The 22,502-nt window shown below is 47.2% G+C and overlaps 1 protein-coding gene across 2 annotated transcripts in view; it reads right to left on the reverse strand.

Annotated features, from left to right (window-relative positions):
* The window catches only part of PELI2 (pellino E3 ubiquitin protein ligase family member 2), a 184,253-nt gene extending 162,201 nt beyond the window's left edge, over positions 1-22,052 (reverse strand). The window contains exon 1 of one of the 2 annotated variants that reach the window (XM_032875320.1): positions 21,704-22,052. In XM_032875320.1, coding sequence (XP_032731211.1) covers positions 21,704-21,780 — 77 coding nt within the window. In that variant the 5' untranslated portion in view covers positions 21,781-22,052. The remainder of the gene's footprint in view (positions 1-21,703) is intronic. The other variant, XM_032875318.1, reaches the window with a different exon arrangement.
* Between the last annotated feature and the right edge of the window lie 450 nt (positions 22,053-22,502).

A 22,502-nucleotide genomic window follows, 5' to 3' on the forward strand; every position in this document is an offset into this window, starting at 1 on the left:
CCACATGTTCATCAACTTTGTCAGCAGGAAAGAAGTGAAAACCAGGCTGGGAAAAGGCACCTGAGAAAACAAACACACCAACAACACAGGAGAAATAATTGTTTCAACATGAACTAAGCATTTCCATAATCATGCTATGAAGACTTCAAACAAGTTGCATGAATGAACAATACAGACATTCCTAGATGGACAATATTTTGAAAACGGTTTGCTCGCGCTAGCTCTTTGTTAGACTACAAATTAGCTGGAAATAAGTGCTGTTAACTTAGGGGATCAAATCTTAACAATTTCCATCTTCCACAATTATTCAGACATCTCTAATAAGGAGGACTTTGTAAGTGTGGCAAATAGATCACTTTTACAAAGTTTCCAAAGTCAAAGCTTTACAGATTCAAATTTGTAAATACCCTATTACGTAATATTCCTATGAAGCAATTGTCATCTTGGCTTTCCCTGTACAGATGTTAGAGAATCCGTGAATATGTTTCAGTCTATGAACGACAAGAAGAGCCACAGAACCACTGCACTTTGATCAGAAAGTTGCAGAAGGAAATGTTTTTGCTTTTAAGATACTTCCACTGTAGGAATAAACTCCAAATACAAGATGCGTTGTGTCAAAACCTATGGAGAAATACACTCTCTCTTTTGGGATTCCACACTTCTTACTAAATAGGTGTACAATGGCCAAAGAATACTCCTGAAGTTACTTTTACCTCCTCAAGGAAAAGGACTACTCCAAACAGGAACAGCCAGTTCTTGGGAGAAAGCAGCTTTCAAGCACTGTGATGTGAGAAAAGCAGCTTTCAAGCACTGTGATGTGAGCACTGTGAGGCTCTGGTGAGCACTGAGGGGACACAGGCTACCTGGGAGCTGGCACCGGGAGACCAAGAGGGAAAGAGCAGGGCGGGGCTTGGGCTGGCTGCTCCCCCCTTTTCAGGAGCACCTGAGCACCCACCAGCCTCCCCCAGCGGCTGTCTGCAGCAAAGGCGGCATCACAGGCTGCCCTCCAGAACCAGGCATCTTGGAGCCTCTGGAAACCACACAGGTAAGGAAGAGACGGTAGGCAGCGACCTGCAGCCCAGCGCAGATCAGCTTGTGGTCCCCCACTTCAAGATGGGTGTGTTTGGGGGTTCCTGGGTGGCCCAGTCAGTGAGGCATCTGACTTCTTCGGCTCGGGTCATGATCTTAGGGTCCTGGGATAGAGCCCTATGTAGGGCTCCCCACTCAGTGGGCCGGGAGTCTGCTTGTCCCTCTGCCCCTCCACCCTCACCCCTGCCCTGCTCTTGTTCTCTCTCCCTCTTGCTCTCTCAAATAGATGAATAAAATCTTAAAAAAAAAAAAAGACTGAAATGCTTGGAATCAAGTCATGTTTTTAGGAGAATGATCTAAGCGCCGCTCTTACAGGTTTCTGAACTCTTCTGCCAAGATGAATCTGTTTAACTCTCTAAATAAAGCAAATAAAGCATATTAGCAACTTAAACTCAGAACAGTTTAAGATCTTAAATCCAAACCATCACCATCAAATTCAATCACAATCTTGTTTAGGCAACCGATGGCAAGGAGAGCACACCAGTCTCCGCAGCAGCTTTCGGTCAGCTCTCCGGCTGAAGACCCTGCAAAGGGTCCAACCGTGCACAAGATCACCCCTCCTGCACACGTGCCTCAGCTTCAGCCTCACACCCACGCTGGAGACCTCCACAGCAGCATTCTGGGGTGACAAGGAACCAGGGTCAGGATGCCCCAGTGGGAACCTGGAAAAAAGTCTGCTGTCCTGGCCACAGACCAATGGGCCACTAAGCTGGCGGCAGCTTAGGTGTCCATTCTTTTCCTCCCCTTGAATCCAGATGCCAAGCAAGGACTGGTCACGGCTCCAAAAGCTTCTTCTAGTACTTACTCCAGTGACTGAAGAGAAATTTCTCCAATTGCTCATTGAGTCATCTTACTTATGCACACCCAGCAGCCTCTCCCAAGGAAAGAAAAGTTGCTGTGGGATTCTTATGTTAATGAGAAGCCATAAACTCCTTTATCCAAGAGGTGATTACTAATCCCATCCTAGACGCCTCACTGTACACGGGATGCCCATCTTCCCCATCCCCCCGCCCCCCAGAGCAGTAAGTCAATGAAAACCGGTTTCTACTGAGTGGGTGAACTTCACCTTGTTATGCGGACGCCCAGTCAAACCCACCCAGCCACAGTAGGACCAGCCCTGCATACTGGGTCACCCCCTTCCAGAAGGCAAGAAGAGTGGAGCGGCTTTCCAAGGGTGGGGTGGGGGGAGACAAAGACTAACCTCATACCTGTGGGTTCTTCATGGGACCCTCCCAGGGAGAAGTTGCCCAAGGCAAACTGCCAAGGCCTCCCTGTAAAGAAATGATCTCAGAATGCAACACAGGAGAAGAGGAGGGAGAAGAGGGAGGGAAGGTGAAGGAAAAGACAAGAACCAGAAAGACACACATTCAACGCCAGACTCCGATGGCAGGTGTCCTGTATGAACTCCATGCTTTATACACCAATTAAAAACACTTGGTGCTCAATAAATTACATCAGGCACTGTCATAATTACCAAGGTCAGTGGGCTGAAGCGGGCAATTATTTTTATTATTTGAACGAGAGGCATTCCACGAACAGAGCAGCCCTGGGGGAGTGATCGATCACATAGGTCCTCTCTAGTTTAGTCCAATGCTTCAAGAGAAACCACCAGTTTAAAGGTTAAAAATATAATTTGGCAGTTAGCAGGGTTTGCTTCTAAATTATATGCTCCCCTAGCAAACGTGTTTATTTTTTGTTGCCACGCTATCTAAATCCAGGGCCTCTGGGCAGGACCCTCAACAGTCCACCACACCCCTGGGAGATACTGAAAAACCCAAATACGCATAACCTAGGTGCAACAGTGAAACCCTTGGCCAACACAAATGCTTTCCCTGTAGCCCACCCTTACAGAGAGCCAAGATACCTGGAACGCAATTTTTTCTTTATGGGCTAAAATATTTGCAATGGATTTTCAGAGGATTCCCCCTGGGTCCCAGTTTTTTTTACCTCGTAAACTAACAGTCTTATTCAATGATTACTAATGTTCAAAAAGATTAAAGGCAAGCCTAACCCATCAAACAGAGTCAAGCAGACTCCATATATTCTGTTTGGAAAAGTGGAATGGCAATTGTTTTTTTTTAGTCCTCTGCTGAGATTTCTGCTTAACCTACGAGTTAACCTAAAACCTCCAAGGTCCATGAGTATACCATTCCTGAAGCATTACACTTAACAGAGATCTTTAAGGTAGAAAGTGGAGGTTAAACACTGGGCTAAATGTTCTTAGGAGAAAATGCAGCATTTTGTTAGTCTTTTTTTACTCCTTTACCTCTGGTCCAGAACATACATGAGTTCCAGCTTTCAAAATACATTCTATCAGAAAGTAAAGACCATTTTCAATTTAACAATAGTCACCATGTGTAGCTAATACATTGATTACACAAAGCCTAAAACATCAGCTCTTGGAGAAATCTCACTTTAGACAGATCTTCAGTAATGAATTGACTCATCAACCACCAACATTCCACCAAGATCTCTGGGCTACCATCCCTGAACATTTCTCATATTGACAAAAATACTTGCAATTTTGGGGTCTTTTTTTTTTTTTAATTGAGAGCAGGTGCCCATAATACACCAGAAAGAAAATCTCCAAGGCAAAAATCATCAGCCAAATACTGTAAGACAGTCTTATTGTAATCCAATCAAATTAAATGAGCAAATTCATTAAGCTACTTTGCAAAACCACAATTCACAAATCATATGGACTGCAGCTTACTCCCAAGGATTTGTGCACATGGGGAGAAACAGACCATTTCCCTCCTATGTGTTGGCAAGTCACAAGTGCACACATGCTCCCAGAATCAGATCCAGGTATATTTTATACTTAGAATACAGCTTTGGGGTCGCAGAGACCCCACAAAGAACAAGAAGCTTAATTCAGAATAATTTATGCCACCATAGTGCACTCTACCATGTATGCGATTTTTTTTTAGTATCACCACACACCCTTTTTGTTATAAAGCCCATGAATAACCTGAGTTTTAGACATCTCGTTATCATGGGCCATATAAGACCTCAGGTGGGAACGGAGAAGGAAAAATCCTCTCTTGAGGATTCTACAAACTGAACCACGCAGGGTGGGAAACTGATGAGGTAGGGCAGGGGGAGGCAAAAGAAAAGCCAGCCAGAGAAGAGGGCTTCTATTGCTCAGTGATACGCAGCCCTCCCCAGTAAAAAGAAACCGTTGAATGTTACGATCTCTGGTTCCTCAGGAAAATGATTTTCTAAAAACAAAAAGGAATTACAAAAACAAAAAAAACAACTCCAATTGGCTTCCAGAGTACCCCAGCTGCCTCCCTTCAAATATTTAACAAGCTGTACTCAAAGTGGTGTGATTGAGGGAAAAAGTCAACAAACAGGCAAGTATGTTTGTAAGGACAAGGGAAAAGAACACTTTGAAATTGGCTAAACAGCAGAGGTCCCATACACAAGCATAAAACTCTCAAAAAAAAAAAAAAAAAAAAAAAAGAAAAGAAAAATCAAAGGCAAGGAGCTGGCAAGTTAAAGGTGCAGGCAGAAAAGCGCCACAAACCTCCAGCATATGAACACGAAAGCCGGTGGGTGAGTACCAGGAAAAAAGAGTGGAAAGAATATTTATCTGCAACTTTTAGAGTGGGAGGATAAGAAACCAGAGCAACTAATCTTGAGTAAAAATAAAGATTTATCACTGTCAAAATATGCTTGGAATTGCTGATTTTTCTAGGGAGAGGTTTTCTAGGGAGATTTTTAATACTACATATGAAGATCATTTAGAGCCAAAAGCTGAAATTACCGTCAGCTCCAGATCACCTCCCGATACTCTTCCACATTAACCCCTTATCTCTTTTTAAGTTTAGAGGAAAATTCTAAGTTCACCACCATCTCCTCTCAGGGCTCACCCAGTCCCTTTTTAGCGAGTTCCCAACATATTTATGCGCCTGGGAACTTTGCAATTTACCTCGGGGAGATGCAAACAGGAGAATATTTTTTTGGAAAGCAATTAAAGAAATAGAAATAAGCCAAGTACCTATTTTGAAGTGAATAATTCATTCTTTAAAACCCTAGTTGGGAGCAAAGAAAAGGGGGAAGAGGCCATTCATATTAGAATGCTCATATTTCCAGACCAGCATTTGCTCATCCACATCTTGTCCCATCCACCAAGTACTAGCTACTCCACGAGGTACTGAAGTGTTGGGAAAGAGTGCAGGCAAGGCCATGGGAACTCCTTCAGAAAGCACTGAGAGATCCCTAGAAATAACTGCTCCCACTGGGGGGAAAGAGGAGTCAGGGAGGAAATCCTTCTGGAGGTGACACCTGAGCTAAATCCTAGCTGGTGAGCAGGACAGAGCAGACAGATGGAATGGTGGTGCAAAAGCACAGGTGAAAAAGAAAGGCAGAACAAAGATCAGGGGGAAAAGCCAGAAGGTAAGCCTCAAGGGCAAGGAAGCAAGTAACCTTGGGCTTGACTGGGCAACACGTGGAGAATTTAGTGTCCTTCAAAGTGTCCTTTTCTCTAAGCTCCTAAGAAATTTATTTGCAGAAGTCATGTCCTTGGCATATCTAGAAGTCTTTGAGAGAATTTTAAAGATCTCAAACAGTGAATAACACTGTATTTCTTCTCTTCCCACAGATTTCCTTGGAACAGAGGCCTTAAAAATCCCAGAGCAATTTCTCATTCTGCAACAACCCCTCCCCCTCCCTGGTCAAAAAAATTACACAGAATTTGTGCTAGATAACCTATTCACGAATAACTGGTCTGATCAAGAAAAAAATAGATGTGGGTTACTTTAAATGTTTTCCCAGCATTCATCAAATTCCCTTAAAATGAAAGTGAGTAGCTAATCCTTTACAGAGCAGCACATACACCATGTATAATGAAGTACATAAAATATTTTGGTATGTGGACAATGATTAGATGTGACTGTACAAAATATTAGCATATGGAAGATTTTTCTTCCTTCTTCCAAAAATTTCATTAATACTCTTTATATATATTTTTAGCACACAGTTAAAGTTTAATTCCAGTACCGGAATATAAGTGGTCTGCCTTAACAAAATCTGCATTTATAAATTCATCCGTGGAGGAAAGCTAAATGATCAGAATATTAGTGATTAGATGCTAACATCTAAGTTACGAGAATGTATGACACAGGACTTAAAACTGCTTTAACCCTAGGAGAAATTGGGGTGAAATAATTACCCAGGCAAAATCAAAGAGTATGTGATTCATGTTAACTAACAGGGTGAGTATTCAAGTGGATTTTAAAAAAAAAAAAAAAATTAGATCAGAGAAGGATTCACTTCCATTGAACATAAGGGGCCACGCAGAGCTTCTCCAGAGGGAGTGGAGCTCCATTGTCTGAATTTGATCTGAATGGAGGTAACAGGAAAAACAAGGGCAGGCATCCTCTGACCCTTTCCCCAGCCTGAAGGAAGAGGAGCAGAAAGGGAAGGGTGGCCAAGCAAAGCTGTCAAGCAGGGAGGGGGGGCTGGCTCCCTGCAGGGCTGTCGCCTAAGCCATTGTCCACCCCTTCCCTGCTGGTCCAGCCAGAATTCGCCAACATTTCCATATAATCACAACTTCAGAACCTAATGCAAACAGCAGTGACACACTTAATGCAACCCTTCAGGTGGTTATCAAAAGTTATTACCAAAAAAATAAATAAATAAACTTACTACAGACCATGACAACGTGAGTTACAGGCTTTGAGAAGAAGAAGAAGAGACACAAGCTTTTAAGAATCCGAGATCCGGATTCCAATTCCTGAGCCTGAATATCCTTTCCTGGCTGTACAGGCTCCTGGGAATCATTGGACCTCCAACCATGTCTGCTCCCCCATTTCTTGGATGGAGAGGACATCCTATCCTCGGAGTCCTGCTGAAATGGAGCATAGGGCAGGGGCTTGGGCCCCGCTGCAAGCCTCCCATACCGTGCAAGGGACCCCAAGCTCTTGCTGCCTCCTGAGGTCTGTAAACTGTAGGGCAGCAGGAGAAAGAGCTGGGGGAAAAGCCCCCCCACCCCCCCCCCGCTGCGCCCTCCCTACTACCTCCCCAAGGAGTAGCAGCTCGCCACAGCTGCTCCTGAAGCATGGGTTAAGAGTAGAACCAGGTTCTTCTCTTCCAGGATTTGGGGGGGGGGTCCCCTCAGAGCTAAAGAAACCTACGGACTTATCACTATAGCTCAACTGTACTTGGCACGATTGAGGAGCAGTTTTATTTCTTATACAACACGAAGTCTGTATGCTTCATTTTTGGGGACAGGAGTTCCAACTAAGAGCCCCCTGGGTGGGGGAGGCAGTGGGAAGGAGGGCACAAAAATGAGTAAGGTGATGAAGGTCTGCCTCTTTGCACTCCGGTCCAGGGAAAAAGTAGAGTTATATTAGTTTTCCATATTTAAAACAGCAGAACATGGGAATACCACCATAAGACAATGAACTCGACTGAAGGGCGTTCTAGTGTGCGGATGCCTCGAGTTTCACCCTTGCATGGTTCATTACATTATCAGAGCCTCCTGATTGAATTACTTTCCTGCAGCGCTTCCAAGTGTCTGCTCCCCCCCCCATATAATATCTAATATCGCTCATCAAGATGCTATATTTGTCCTTTTGTATTTTACCACCCGATATCTTAGAATGCCCGTTAGCTAAGAACATTGTTTTCAGAAACTCTGGGTCATCTGCACCTTACCACACATCTGTGACTGAAAAGGCTTAAATGCCCTCACAGGAAGGTTGGAATAGTACAGCATAAAGCTACGCCAGCTTCCAGAAGGTTCTAAGCCAACAATTTCATCAAAGCCTTGAAGTTGGCATCTGGTCTAAATTAACACTTAGAAGAGCAAATAAAAGGCACTTTTCCTGACTGCTGCTGGCCAGTGCTTCTCAGATGAGCTGAGCTCGTGCCCCTGCAGGAGCGCGCCGTGTTAAGCACCCTTAGTGAGGAGACAGAGGGAAGCTGGGTGGGCCTTTTCCCTTCATCGATACTAACAGGAAGATAGGCAGACAGGGAAGGAAACATCAGCGTGCAGGGACATGAGTTTCTAACCAAAGACAGAACTTTACTTGAGAGGACAAGGGCTGGAAGCCCCTTTTCCAAGCTATAAACAAAATATCAATGCTAGCCTATATGACCACTAACAGCAGCAAGAACAAAAAGCCTTCAGGAGTGCTTGCCACAATTAAGGGGATTAAAGAGCTTTTCTCAAGGAACAAGGAATAACTCAGTGCACTGGCTTCAAAACTAGAGAAATGAACTTGGAATTATTTTGGATTAAAAAAGCAGGTCTTAGGGCATCTGGGTGGATAAGTGGGTTAAGCCTCTGCCTTCAGCTCGGGTCATGATCCCAGGGTCCTGGGATCGAGCCCCGCGTCAGGCTCTCTGCTCAGCGGAGAACCTGCTTCCTCCCCTCTCTCTCTCTCTCTGCCTGCTTGTGACTTCTGTCTGTCAAATAAATAAATAAAATCTTAAAAAAAAAAAAAAAGCGGGTCTTTCTTGAACATAACTATAAGATATTCAGGTAAATAAGAAGCCAGACAGAAGGATTCATGCGGTTATTCCCTGGAGATCGAATAGTTCCATTTTTTGGAAGATACACTAGGAATGTAAACACAAGTGGGCAAAGCACATATGTAGCAATTTTCCCCAAAAAAAGGTTCATTTAAGTTGTAAACATTAAAAAAAAAAAAATTTAACCTTACTGGTGACCTCATTAAACAAGTAAGATTTTGTGTCACTGTGTTTAATGAGGATATGCAGTACGGAAAGGGTTTGGTTATAAAATAAACAGAAAAGGTGCAAAGCTGCACACACACGTACACACACACACACACACACACACACGACAGGCTTTATGAACAAAGGCGTTGGAGTCAGAAAGGCCTGGGTTTGAAGCAAAGCTTTGTCACATGATAGCCCAGGGACCCCAGACAAGTTTCTCCACCTGTACCCATAGTTCAAGTTCCTCATCTACAAAATGGTAAGTGATGGCACCTGAGCGTCTTGGTCAGAACTCAAATGCATGAGCTGCACTTTGCACAGGAGCTGCCTAGGGGCAAGCACTTAACCCAGGACACTGAGACATCACCATCACGACCAATGCCCGGGCCAGGCCCTCTGTGCATCTCTGCACACCAAAGAAAGAACCCGCCATTAAGAAGCAACAGCCTAGCTGGAATGTCCTCATCCGTGCAGGAAGAAAAAAGAAAGCTCAGGTCCCAATGATCCCTCTTTAAGGATGATTTTAAACTGTGGTTCTGTTGGGAGACTGCCACTTCGAGTTAGAAGGAGCAGAGCGCCCCGAAGGTGAGGCAGAAGTTGAAATAGGAGCAATGGGAAAACAAGGCAGGTAAACAGGACAGAAATCAGACACCCTGCACCTCCTGCAAGAATGAAAACTGCTCTGCTCAGCTCTCCCAGTAACAGGATCAACACACCACCAGAGGGGCTGTTCCATGGGCCACACTGGTCCCACCTGTCCCCACACTTCTGCCACAGGCACAGCTCGGCCAGAGACAGCCAGGACCCCGGTGATTTGCTGGAAGGCCAGCACACTCAGCTTACTCAGGGACAGTGAAAGGGGGCCATGGGCTGCAGATCCTCTCCAGCCAGCGGACAATGCACAAGGGATGCCATCACTTGGGGTCAGGGAAAGCGAGGGTCCAGAGGACAGCAGGCTAAGTGGCTTAAGGTTCTTAGATCTGCTCTGATGGGTGGGACCCGACCCCCAAACATTCCTGGCTTCTGCACAAGTTTCCCGAACACACTAGGAAGTAAGTGAAAAAGCACTTTATCCCACCACCACCATTTCTCATTGCTAGACCCAGTGTGAGCCACAGTCCCTTGGAGACAAGGAGGGGGAAATCATCTACAAGAGAAAATACAGATCTGGCTGGAGATCCGATCCGTCCTGAGAATTACTGAAGGCAACTGCTCAGAAGCCTGCAGTGGTGCCTGCCCCTCTCTGTGGAATACCTCCCAGAAGGCCAAGGCTTCCCAGCTAGGAGGCATGAATCTTTGCCAGGCCCGAGGCACCCTTGAGTGACACTGACCCTCCAGCCCTCTAATTTCCAAACCCACCAGATGTCTCTCAGCTCCTCAGCTTCTAAATGTGTCTCACACACACCATTCTTCTCCCCCTGTGACCCTCGGCTAATTCCTACTCACCCTCCTCATCTCAACCTAAATGAAATCCTTCCCTCCTAGCAGAACCCAGGTTTCTCCCCTTCAGCTCCATGAAGGCAGGGACCACTCGGTTATTACCTGCTTATCCCCAGCACGAGTCGCTGCTGACTAGCTGAGTCCTCCAACTTCCTCTCCTTCCCCAAGCCCTTGGCTCTCCAGCCAAACACCCCAGGCCTCTACTACTCCTGCCCTATAAAAACCCCAGCTCACCTCACAAAACTCCGCTGAGGCCCATCCCTCCAGGATATCTTTCCCAAGCTTTCAGGAATACACCTGCCTCTTGACCTTTACCCTGGTGGAAAGAAACAAGCTTCAGAGCACTACAGACCTACCTTCAAATCAGGCCCTGCCACTGATGAGGTGAGTGACTGAACCGGAGCCTCACTTTCCAAATAATAAAATCCAATTCCTGGGACCGATCAAGCAGAACATCTAACAGAATCTGGCCTCCAGTCCACCTGAAGGAACAGCTGCCTCCACCCAGCTCCCCTCTGCACCGTGTATGGTCTGTTGCTAAGTTATTCACCTTGACCTTGGGTTGTCTGTCCCTGGAGGGCATCTCCTTATGTGGGTTCCTAACTGTGCAATCAGCAGCAGCATCAAAACAGCAACAACAGCCATCAGCTCACCCCTCCTGCATGGTTAGTGTTTAGTGTATCTGTCTGTAAGTGCTTAACTTCTAGTATGTACAGTGGCTCCCTTTTTGAATTAAGTATCTATTCATACAGAAGACACATGTGGCAAAATACACCTATCTCTGTATTTGGTAGCCCAAAAGTCTTAGTGAGGCACTGAGTTTTAAAAAGCAACCAAATTACAGTAGTTCATACAAAACAGATCATGTAGAAGTCTAAATTTCTTTTATATTCAGTTTATAAATTCTGATTGCAAAATTCTGAATTTTACCTGTTTCAGTCCCTCTGATTAAAAATGGCAAATGTTAAAATCCCCTAAACAGAATTGAGGGATATTGAGGAAGTTACGTTCACTGTATTACAAGAATCTTATTCTTTTTCCGCCAACATGCTCCAACTGGAGGTGGTAACTGGCGGCTTCTGAGTTTGTGGTGGTGTGAGCTGTGCGGTTGGCTGACTCCACGGGCCCAGCCCTGACCATGTCACCCCAGGGCAATCTCGCATCTCCCCTCCCCTCTTACCCAGCATATAACCGGTCTCCACGGCGTGAATGAGACACATAAGGTCCTTCAGGAACAGGGGTCTTCCTTCTCACCGCTGACAGCCACAGACACATGAGACTGATAGAAATGAGCTTTCCATCCTGTCATTTCACCACCTAGCTGCAGTGTGCACACGTTCTTCCAGCCCATCCATCGCCCTGTGCCTGCAAGATCCTGGTAGAGATGACCTCCCCTACTCAAATCTCTGTGGGCTCTACTGCTTCATGTCAGGTGGCCTTGAAAAGCCTGAAAATATGTGTCATGCATTAGCTCCCTGAGTTAAAGCTACTTATGTTCGAGCGTTCCAGAAGCATGGTTCTTGGCTAAGCTGGGCCATTCTTCACCTCCTGTGCTCTCAGCGTATTTCAGGAGAGAATATTGATTATGGAGATTAACGAAGGCAGAGAGACTCGGAGATGATGTACACGTGATCGAGTTATTCCACAAATGCGTCTGTTAGCTAAGATTTTCAGACCATACGGTACTTAATGTCTGGAATAACTCATCTAAAAGGCTGAAATTGTGCTTATTAAAATAATCAATAACCCGAAGGAAACAAAAAACAACTCAACAAAAGCTCAGTGAATCATTCCAGATCAGTCTGTCGGGTCTGAGAGCAGAACCCCATGTAGGGAACAGCAGTGTCTGAATTGTCCGTCGCCGAGTTAACAAACCACCTCAGTGTGGATTGGCTAAAAACCACCACCCACGGTTCCCTCACCTGGGCAAAGCTGGGTGGAAATGGCTCATCTCTGCTCCATGTGGGGTGGACTGGGCAGCCTGATGGGCTGAAGGATTTACAACAGCTTCACTCCCAGGTCCGCTGCCTCAACCGGGGGTCTGGACTGGCTGGAGGCTGCCTTCTCAGGAGATATTACAGACTGAATTGGTATGTTGACGTCCTAACCTCCAGTCCACCTCAGAATGTGACTGTTTTTGGAGAGAGGGTCTTTAAAGAGGTAATTAGGGTGAAATCAGGTCAAATGGTTGGGCTCTGATCCAATATGCCTGGTATCCTTAACAGAGCAGGGAAAGGCCATCAGGGGTGGCCAGAGATATCAGGCACCCAGAGACAAAGGCCATTTGAGGACACAGGGAGAGACAGCCATCTGCAAGCCAAGCGGGGAGGACTCAGGAGAAACCCAACCTGCCAACACCTTGATCTTGGACATCCAGCCACCAGAACTGTGAGAAAATAAAGTTCTGTTGTTTAAGATGCCACATCGGCAGTATTTTGTGATGGCAACTCTAGCAAACTAATACAGAGGACAAAGATGGAAGCTACAATACCCCTTAAGGCAACATTCAAAAGTCACAAAGTGTCACTTCCCTCACATGGACTGCTCACAGCAAATCACAAAACCAGCCCAGATTCAGGGGGTGGGGATTCACCTCCTGATGGGAGGTCCAGCACGCACGTGCGCTCGCTCTCGCTCTCTCTCTCACACACACACACACACACACACACACACAGGGAACTACTATGGATCATATTTGAAGACAACAGGGAAGGAACACAGGATTAAGTCAAAACCCTGACTTCCTTTTCCCTGATCACTACAAGACCATCCGGGAAAGTTGGGTCATGTTTGCCTCAACAACACGGCCATGCGGTACAATTCCCCCACTGGAGAGTTTCAAGCACCAAACCAACAAATGTTTATTAAACGGAATAGCTCAGGTGTGTAAAAAACTATATTGAGAAGCATAAAGTACTGACATTTAGTACAGCTGTATGTACAATAACTTTCCTCTATACCGTATATGTAGCAGCCGAGCTAAAGTACAGATTTTATTCTGAATTCTCTCCATGAGCATGTAATAACAAAAGCAGCCAAACCACAGGTGTGAACTCTAATGTGCCCTAATGCATACTGTAATGCATGAAGCTGTCTGTGTCATCTTTGGTGATCTGGCGTGAGGCACACTCCTCTGCGTCTATGGTCACTGTGCAGAAAGGGCCTTTCCGCAAGGTAACCAGCCAATCAATCAAGCGGTCCCGAAATCCCCACTGTTCTCCCCCGAAATCCCCACTGTTCTCCCATCACAAGTTCTGACTGTCCACAGAGTGTTCTATGACCATGTGGCACGACGAAGCACCAGAATCCCAGGCAGGGATGGGAACAGAGGAGGGGCCTCTGGGGTTCCTCAGGGGCCCCTGGTAGCAGTACACAGCAGTTTCACACCAACAGCCTCGAAGCCAGACACACAGCCGCCTGCTCTGGCCGGATTCTGCTAAGCCAGTACCAATTAGAATGGAAGTACCACGCTTGCAATAATGATTCCTATCCTCAAAAGAGAGCCTTCATGAGCATAAAAGCAGGGAATGCGCAGAGTTAAATGTTTTGAGAGTGAGAGGCATTATGTGGACGGCTGGAAATAAAACCTCAGTCAAGAATGACTTGCCACCGTCTTCAACCTGACGCTGAAAATGGCCCGCTGCATATGTACTATGTACAAGCCTCGTCCAAGAGGCTTGTATCACGCAGTCTCTCCAGCCATCATTAACAGGCGCTAATGACCGCAGCCTTTCAATGCGACCAAGGCACACTGCAATGCAGCTCCGCTCGGAGCAGCTTGTGGGATCCGAGCAGATGGCCTGCTTCCCTTCAAGGCAGGACTTTCTGCAGGTGACAAAATGACTGTTAGGTGACTGACAAAAAGAAAAACAAACAAAAGTGGAAACTGGCATATCTGATGTCCGAGTTTAGCAGTGTAGGTAGCAGTGTAGGGAGCCTTGAACTTGGGCCCTGAAGGTGGGGGGGGGGGGTGGACTGCTGACACAACCCACAGCTGTGCTACAGAATGGGAGAGCTGCTTCCAGATCCCAAACCATGCCAGGAGCCCCAGGGCTGCTTGGTGCCGAGTGGGGCATGGGAATGTGCCACACAAATCCATCCCTGCCCCGTCCCTGGCGAGTGCCTACTGCATGCCTGGAAAGGGGTGCCTGGCACTCCAAGGGAGGGCAAGTCAAGGTCCCTGCCCTCCGGTGGCCAGCTGCAAGGGGAAACCAGACCATTTTGACGAACTCTAGTGGAACGCACAGTGGACTGGACCACGTTTGTCTCTAGTTAAATATAAGCCCCTATATTTGTTTACACTTCTGTTTTCCCTTTGGTTATTTGCTGACATACTCTGCCTCCTTCACTAGAATAATACTTGGAATGCTTTGGCTTTAAGAGTGGAACCCACTCAGGGGGGCTTAAAGCAAAAAAAAAAAAAAAAAAAAAGGAAATAAAAATTGAAAAAGTGGGCACTCTCAGAGGACACAAGATTATTTTCTCAGAAAAGCATTTCCTGATTATTTAGCCTACCAGGGCCTCCCTCTGCCTCATCTCTAGCTCCTTACCCTGTTAGTCCCCCACCCCTACCTACTCAGGTACCTTCTTCCCGTTCATCCTGCTTTCTTTTCTTCCTAGCACCTGTTTTAGCCAGCTGTTTGCCCGCCTGTGTACACAGTGCCCCACTCCCGCTAAAAGGTCCCCCCCCTGCCCCGGCGGGGTGTTGCTGTCTCATGGGCTTCCCTACGGGCAATACTGGAGCAGCGCCGGTCCCCAGCCAGTACTTTTGACACTGCATGAATGGCCAGATACGCCGAGCTCCGGACAGAGGATGGGAACCAGAATCTGGAACTAAGCAGCTGCTCACTGGCTCACACTCTGTCCCCTCCTTGTCTGTTTCATGGAGGCTCTGGAGGTGCTAACTGCTATTCCCTCCACCTCCTTCTCCTCCTGCCTAGGTTGTAACCCCCTTCAGAGAAGTGCTTTCTCCACTTCTCTTTCAGAGCTGAAAACCCTGCTATGATGGCCCCCAAGATAAAGTCCAGAATCTTTCCAGTGATTTCTAAGTACTTTATGACCTGCCCCCATCCTCATCTCTCATGTATTTAACTCAACTGCTCTTCCTAGCCATGTAGGGCTTTTCTCTCTGTTCCTCAGAGGAGCAGGCACACCAGCCCCTGGGTCTCGGAGCACAGTGTGGCCTCTGTCTAAGACCACTCTGTCCCCCTCACCTCCTCCTGGCTGGCCTCTTCCCATCTGGGCACGGTGTTAGGTGACCCTTTGTTCTGTAGATTGCTTTCTGTCTCTCCAACTGGACTGTAGTCTCCAAACTGGCAGGGACCATCCCAGCCTTATTCTCCACTGCATCCCTTAGTGCCAAGCTCAGAATCCTACACTAGGAGATGCCCAAATATTTGTAGAATCCATCAATCAATATATTGGTAATGCCTATTCACTAAGGAGCTGTGACAAGAATCAGATAGCAGTTCACAAGGGCAGGGAACGTGATTGCCCTGTCTGACTTCCCTGTGCCTGGAAGAGTAGACACCCAATAAATATTTGTGGAATGAATACATTCCTGGCTTGCCTGCTCTAACTCCACCCCTTTCTCTCCCACTTGAGAAAAACTATCAGAAAGCAAGTGGGTGAAAAATGACATTATTAAAGGGACATCTCAGAATCATTTGAAAGATCAACACTTTATTCCTTGTCATAAATTACTGGACCCATAACTCAACACTGATCATTACTTATGAGGTGGTTTGAGACAATGGCTGAGAAGAGCTGATTTAAACAAAGCTAAAAAATATGAAGCACTTTCTGCTCTTATCATTTTATTTTCTAGAAGCTGAAGATAACAGTAAGTTCAGGAAGAACTAATAACTGAATCATTTATACCCTCACTTTGCTTTTTACAAAATAGGTTCTGCATACCCCAGGAGAAATCTTCACTTAAATCAAACAATGCTCAAATTTCCTTTCCAGTTATTTTTCTCCCATACCAATGAGGTCCACCGAGTTGCTGCTGTCGCCATTCAAAAGCCAAAGAACAGCACCACCTAACTTACTTCTGGAACACTATGATGCTGATCCCTACAGATACAGAATCATTGCCCCAATGGAACAATACTGGTCTCCCTCAAATACAGCAATTGGGATGTTTTGGGGTTTTCAGTGTTTTGTGCGTCTGTTTCATCTGTTGGACAAAATGTGTTTGGTAAAGTTGCTGGGACCTGCATCAACCCGGTTTTATTTTTGTTTATATAAAGCATTCCCAAATACGGATCCCATGACGAAATAAAACAAAAAATGAAAAGTCCTAATGAAGGTATCAGTCTTGATGTGTTAAAGAGGGAAACCAGTAAATCTGAGAAAGTCAGACAAGAAACCACACAGACAGCCACACACTCCAAACAAGGCTAAAGTTAGTAAAGGAAAATATAGCAACCCAAAGCTAGTAATATCATGACCATTAATAGCCTACAGAATTAGACACTCCATCCACACAAACAGATCTGAGCTCTTCAGATCACCCCACATGCTGAGTGACAGTAAAGATTTTGTTTCCTATATGGAAAAAAAAAAGTTCAAAGACCTATTAGTCTATAAAGGATACCAGTGTTTGAAGTCTTCGGGCCCAAATTAGAGGGAGGATGAGAAAAGGAGGGGTGCAAAGGCAAGGCGCCAAGGTTAAAACGAAAACAGCATATAGAAATCGGGAGCTGCGTGTTTTAAAAAATAAAGACCATAAACTCTTCAAGGAACTGCCTTCTTTGTATTACCTGATAGATGCTGCACCATCCAAAGGAAAAAACGGCAAGTTCCCCCACCCCACCCCATCCCTGACTTTTTAGCCTTTTGAAGACCTTAATCAGTTTCCACTAAAATACTTCATTTTCAGTCATATTCATAACCATTCTTTTGTAGAGGTTTTTAGCCCATTTTTGTGCCAAGGATCCCTTTGGCAGTCTGGTAAAGACTACTGAGCCCTTCTCAGAAAAATGGTTTAAATGCATAAAATAAAATACAAAGGATTACAAGTGAAAATAATTACGCTTAGTTATCAAGACAGTTTTAAGTTATGATACAATCATATAAGCAGTTCTGTATTAATGCAGTAAGGAGCAAATCAAGCAGCAGTTCTCTCTGCTGCCCATTATCCTAATTGAGTGAAATTGTAAATTTCAATCTGACTGTAGTGAAAATAGAGATGCATTTTCCTCCCCAATCCCAAGTTCAGGGATTTCCTGAATTCTATCTGAAGACCCCAAAAACCCTTAGTTGGGAGATCCAATAAAAATACATTTGGTGAAGGGGCGCTTGGGTGGCTCAGTGGGGTAAGCCTCTGCCTTCAGCTCAGGTCCTGGGATCAGGCCCCCGCATGGGCTCTCTGCTCAGCGGGGAGCCTGCTTCCTCCTCTCTCTCTCTGCCTGCCTCTCTGCCTACTGTGATCTCTCTCTGTCTGTCAAATAAGTAAATAAAATCTTCAAAAAAAAATACATTTGGTGAAGCATCAAATTAAAATTAAAGCCTTGCAAAATGTATTACCCATTCCACTGTGAGGTGAGGGGAACTAAGAGTAAGCAATATTTTCCCAAAAAACCATGATGGGCCATTAGTCAGCAAAAGAGCTGCATGCTTCAAACTGAATCCAGAAAGGGATTCAGGTGCTCGCTTGGGCAGCACATACACTAAAACAGAAAGGGATTCAGCTCCCCTTGTGCAAGTTACAAAAAAAAACTGAAGCTTTGAGGAACTCACAGCCCTGCTGGAATCTGTCCTGAAGTGGGAAAACAGTGACCAGGGCAGTGCCGTGATCCAGCTCAGCTATGAACTTGAACAAATCTCCTTCCTGCCGGGAACCTCACTTGCTTCTTCTTCAGTAAAATAAAAGGGCTAAATGTATACCAGCACCTCTTAGGCCCCTTCCAGTTCCAAAGGCCTACCCAGATTATCTCTTCCTTATGCTGGCTTTTCCAGCCTATTGAGCTTAACTGCAAAACATTATTGCTTTTTCTTAAGTTTGGAACAGGAAGTTTTACCAAATTTGAATGTCTTCACATATAACCAAATGAGACAAATATGTGTGCACCATTACAACTTTTTTTTACATGCCTGTTTTGCACATACCTACTTCAAAAGAAGTGACTGCATTGGTCTTTCCTGCCACCATCCATCACCTTAAGAGTATTCAAAACCAACACACAGAATGTTAACTGCATTTTCCACATTTGAACCAAGGAACAATATTACAGGGTACAGACAAGGAATGATCCTTAAAGATGGCCTAACCCAATCATACTTCCTTATGGCTGAAGAAGGAGAGACAAGGTAAGAGACTAAGCCAAAGTCACAAAGCTAGCTGGCAAGAAAGCAGAGATTGAACCTGGGTCTCCGGACCATACCTTAATGCTCTCCCCACTACAGTGAACGGCCTCTCAAATCCAGACATGCTTCCCCAACTTCAACATGCCAGCCAGCTTTACAATGAATAGCAAGAAAGACCTGACAGTTAGACCAGTCATTTTCTCTACCTTGAATCATGCAATGGGCACAACAAAGGGTTGTGGCATGACACATTCATTGGTTAGAATCCAGAAATAATGAAATTCCACTAATCCAATGAGAAGGTGATAACCCTATTAACACCCTAACTACCTGTCAAGTCCCTTAATATTGTGTAATACGTGAAAAGACACATATTTGCATGTGGATGTGGACATGATACATATATAGCTCTTCACACATACATTTATACACATATATGTGTATGTCTGTACACATACACATATGTGTATATAGTTCTTCAGTCTGTCCCCCAGGATTTCTAACATTTTAATATGAAATTTAGAAGAGAGGAAAAAAAAGAAGAAATTTAGAAGAGAAAGGTAGTTGTACAACTACAAAAAAAAAAGTAAAAGCTTATATCAGTATCAATATTGATCATTTTTAGAGGTCAAGATTAATTTTATCAATAAAACCTACTAGAAATTCTCTATCAATATTTATGTCCCAAATGATCAGATATGCAAAGTTGATATTGATTCTTTGACGGTTACGATTGTTTGAAGGGGGCAGGGCACTGTCTCAAGTCCTGAGAGTAGGACACAAATAAAGAGGGTCTCTTTCAAGTCTACCTATTACTCACTATTTCCCCCAGCATTCTTCGGTGTGTTTGTTATTTCTAAAGAGTCAGAAATCTACCCTCAAAAAAGACCAGAATTCTTCTCAAGTATTCAATAACCTGACAAGTATCTTCTCAGCAGTCTGAGGTCAACTCACATTTCACTTTCTCAGAGAGACCTGCCTTGAACTCCCAGTTCAAGAAAGCAATACCTACCTAGCGCAGACATTCTGCAAGTTAACCACCTTTGGTGGTGAGCCTGGCAACACCTGAGATTGAGTATTATTCATTTGTTTACATGTTTCTTTCTGCTGATGCCCACCCCTCCACGCTAAACTGAGCTCCTTCCTCAGTGCAAGATCCTGAATACCTAAGCAGGGCAGGCACGTATCAGGTTGTCTGGCCCCAAATGGTAAATTGCCAACTATGTCATACTTAGTGTCTCCCGGAAAACCATCAGTTGAGGACACAGCACGTGTGATGGGCAACACACTGACATAGCCTACTTTGGAATAAGCCTACGATACCAGGACAATCCTCGGTCTAAATCCTTCCCACGGCTCTGGAACGCCCTGCATTTGCAGCTATAAACACAAAACCTCTCCAAGGCCCACTTGAACACCGCTTTTCTGAAACATCTCCACAATGATTTCCTCAAAAGGACATAATGAAATAAAGTTCTGGAGTACGTTAATCTTTCCTGTCGGGTTTACAAAGTATGTTAAACACACTTGAAAGCCAGACACACAAACAAAACCAAACTCCACAAAATTAGGTTGGGCTGAGGTTACATAAGACAAGCTAACCTCGGGCTTTCCCCCTGTCATTCCCCTCTCCTTCCACTGAACCCTGACATCTGTCTCTTCAGCGCAATTAAGATGCAGGTGGGAAAAACCGCTTATCTGCAAACTTCAAAATAGGTAATGAGATTTCCAATAATCCTCCACTTAATACTCTAGCAACAACGTGAGGAGAACTAGACAACTTCCAGCTGTACTGTGTCTGGAAGCTTCCCTTAAAAATCCTTCTCTTCAAAATTATTTTTAAGTCGGCACTTACTTCAACGTATTCAGTTATCAAAACACGTTTTTCAGAGTTCGCCGAGATCTTCCCTACCCGTGGCTCCTCACATACGGGCTAAGCCTACCTATCAGCACCAAAGACCGTCTGAATACAGGTCTTTCAACAGAGAAGGACAAAAGCGCGGGTTCCCAAGAGTGACACATCCAAAGGAGAAAATAATCCTTTCTTCTCCAAATGCTAAATCCAAGTTGCTCCCACTCCCGAGTTTCCTGCATTTCCCTCCTCCCCATTCTGCTCCCCTTTCACTGCCCACTTTATCCTACTTTAATCCCGCGAAGCCTCTCTCCCGGCTTATTAAGGGTAAACAATAGAAATGTCACAAGGAAACTCAGGAAGTAGATGAAGTCTCTAATTGCTGCCGTTTAACGATTGTAGATAATTACTATCTTCAAAATGTGGTTTTCACAAGCGGAGAGGGAGCCGAGGCGGGCGGGCTCCCCGGCGCCGGGAGAACAGCAGCGAGGCCGCGGCCCGGGACGGTGGGGATGCGGCCCCGCACCCCGGAGCCCCGGCAGGCGCTGCCGTGTCCCTGCCCCCTCCAGGACACTCCCGCCAGGGAGAGCAGAGGGCCGGCCTGCCCGCCCGGGTCACAGACAGTTCACTGCCCCGGGGCTGCAGCTACCCGCGGCGGTCACCATAACAATATGCAAAGCGCTGCCCGCGGACGCCCACCGCGCAGATCCCGCCGCCCGCGGCGGCCGAGCCCGAAGCGCCGCGCTTGGAGTTCCGGGACCCGGGATTACAGGCCACCCGGCAGAGGGTCCCCCGGGGACCGGGACCCACCGGCCTTTCAGCTTAGTTAACTGGGGGGTCTGCCCACACACCGTGAGGTGCCTACGACGGCGGCGCCTCGGCCCCGGCCCCTGCCCCTACGCGCCCTCCCTGACCCAGGGCGCGCGGGGAAGTCGAGCAAGGGTCCGTCCCTCCCTCCCCCCGGTAAGGACGAGGACTCTGTCCCTGAGAGCAGCGCCCCGCGGGACGCGGGATCGCCACAGTCCCTGCCTCTCCGGGGCCGACCCCACTCCGCTACTTCCTCGGCCGCCGTCCTCCGCGGGGAAAGAGCCTCTCGGCGGTCTTTGCAGCACCCCGCGCGCGCGGATGGGGGGCACCGCTCCCCAGGCGCTTGCCGCCCCGGCCCCAGAGCCGCCCCGCCGCCCCAAGAGCCCCGGCGTTCCCCAGGGAGCGCCCGAGCCACCCCGCTGGCCCCGCTCGGGGATGCCGGCGCCCCGCGGCCGCCCAGCCCGAAGCACTCGGCGGCCGCCGTTAAGCCCCCACGGAGATCTCGGGACTCACCCCAGTACCACCAGCTCCCCGTATTTCACCGGCTCCTTATTGGGGGCGCAGTGCTCCTCCTGGCCAGGGGAAAACATGGAGCCCCGATCGGCCGCCGCCGCCGCCTCCTCCGCCGCGATCCCCGCCGAGTCCGCGCCTCCGCTACAATCCCATCCTGAGAAGGGGGTGAGCGCGCCTGGGAAGGGCACCGCGGCGAAGGGGGCGCGGGGCGGCCAGTCCCGCGGCTGCTCCGTCGTGGCTGTGCGGCTGCCCGGCCGCGCTCCCGGGAGCTCCGCACGCCGCTGCCGCTCCGAGCCGGACTCGGCAACAAATGGGACTGGGCAGCAGGGGGACCTGCCCGCGCCGAGCGCCGCCGCCGCCGCCACCGGAGCCCCGCGGAGGGAAGGAGGGAGGGAGGGAGGGAGGGAGAAAGCGAGCGCGGGAGGGGCGGGGGCAGCGAGCGGGGGAGGGGCGGGGGCAGGACCACGGAGCCGCCCCTCTCGCGCGCGGGCAGGTGGGAGTCGTCCGGCCAGCCGCCGGAAGCCCCGCAGCCCCCGACCCGCCCGGCGACCCTCCCCCTGGCGCGTGGGGCGGCCCGCGCCCCCCTCCCCGCCCCCCTCGGGCCCCGCGGTGGAACGGCCCCTGTGTTATGTAAACATAGAGTAAAAAGGAAAGGAAGTTCTTAAAGGAACAGTTCTATTTTTTTTCCCCCTCTCGCTTCCTTCCCCAAACTTAAAGCACGGGGTTCTCAGCCCTTGCAGTCCAGTTCTCCAGCAGCTGAAGGCTGCACTGGATCCCGGAAACGCAATAGTCAAGGTTC

Source organism: Lontra canadensis, unplaced genomic scaffold (genome assembly GCF_010015895.1).
Source record: "Lontra canadensis isolate GAN:19392208 unplaced genomic scaffold, GSC_riverotter_1.0 scaffold55, whole genome shotgun sequence".
Taxonomy (NCBI): domain Eukaryota; kingdom Metazoa; phylum Chordata; class Mammalia; order Carnivora; family Mustelidae; genus Lontra; species Lontra canadensis.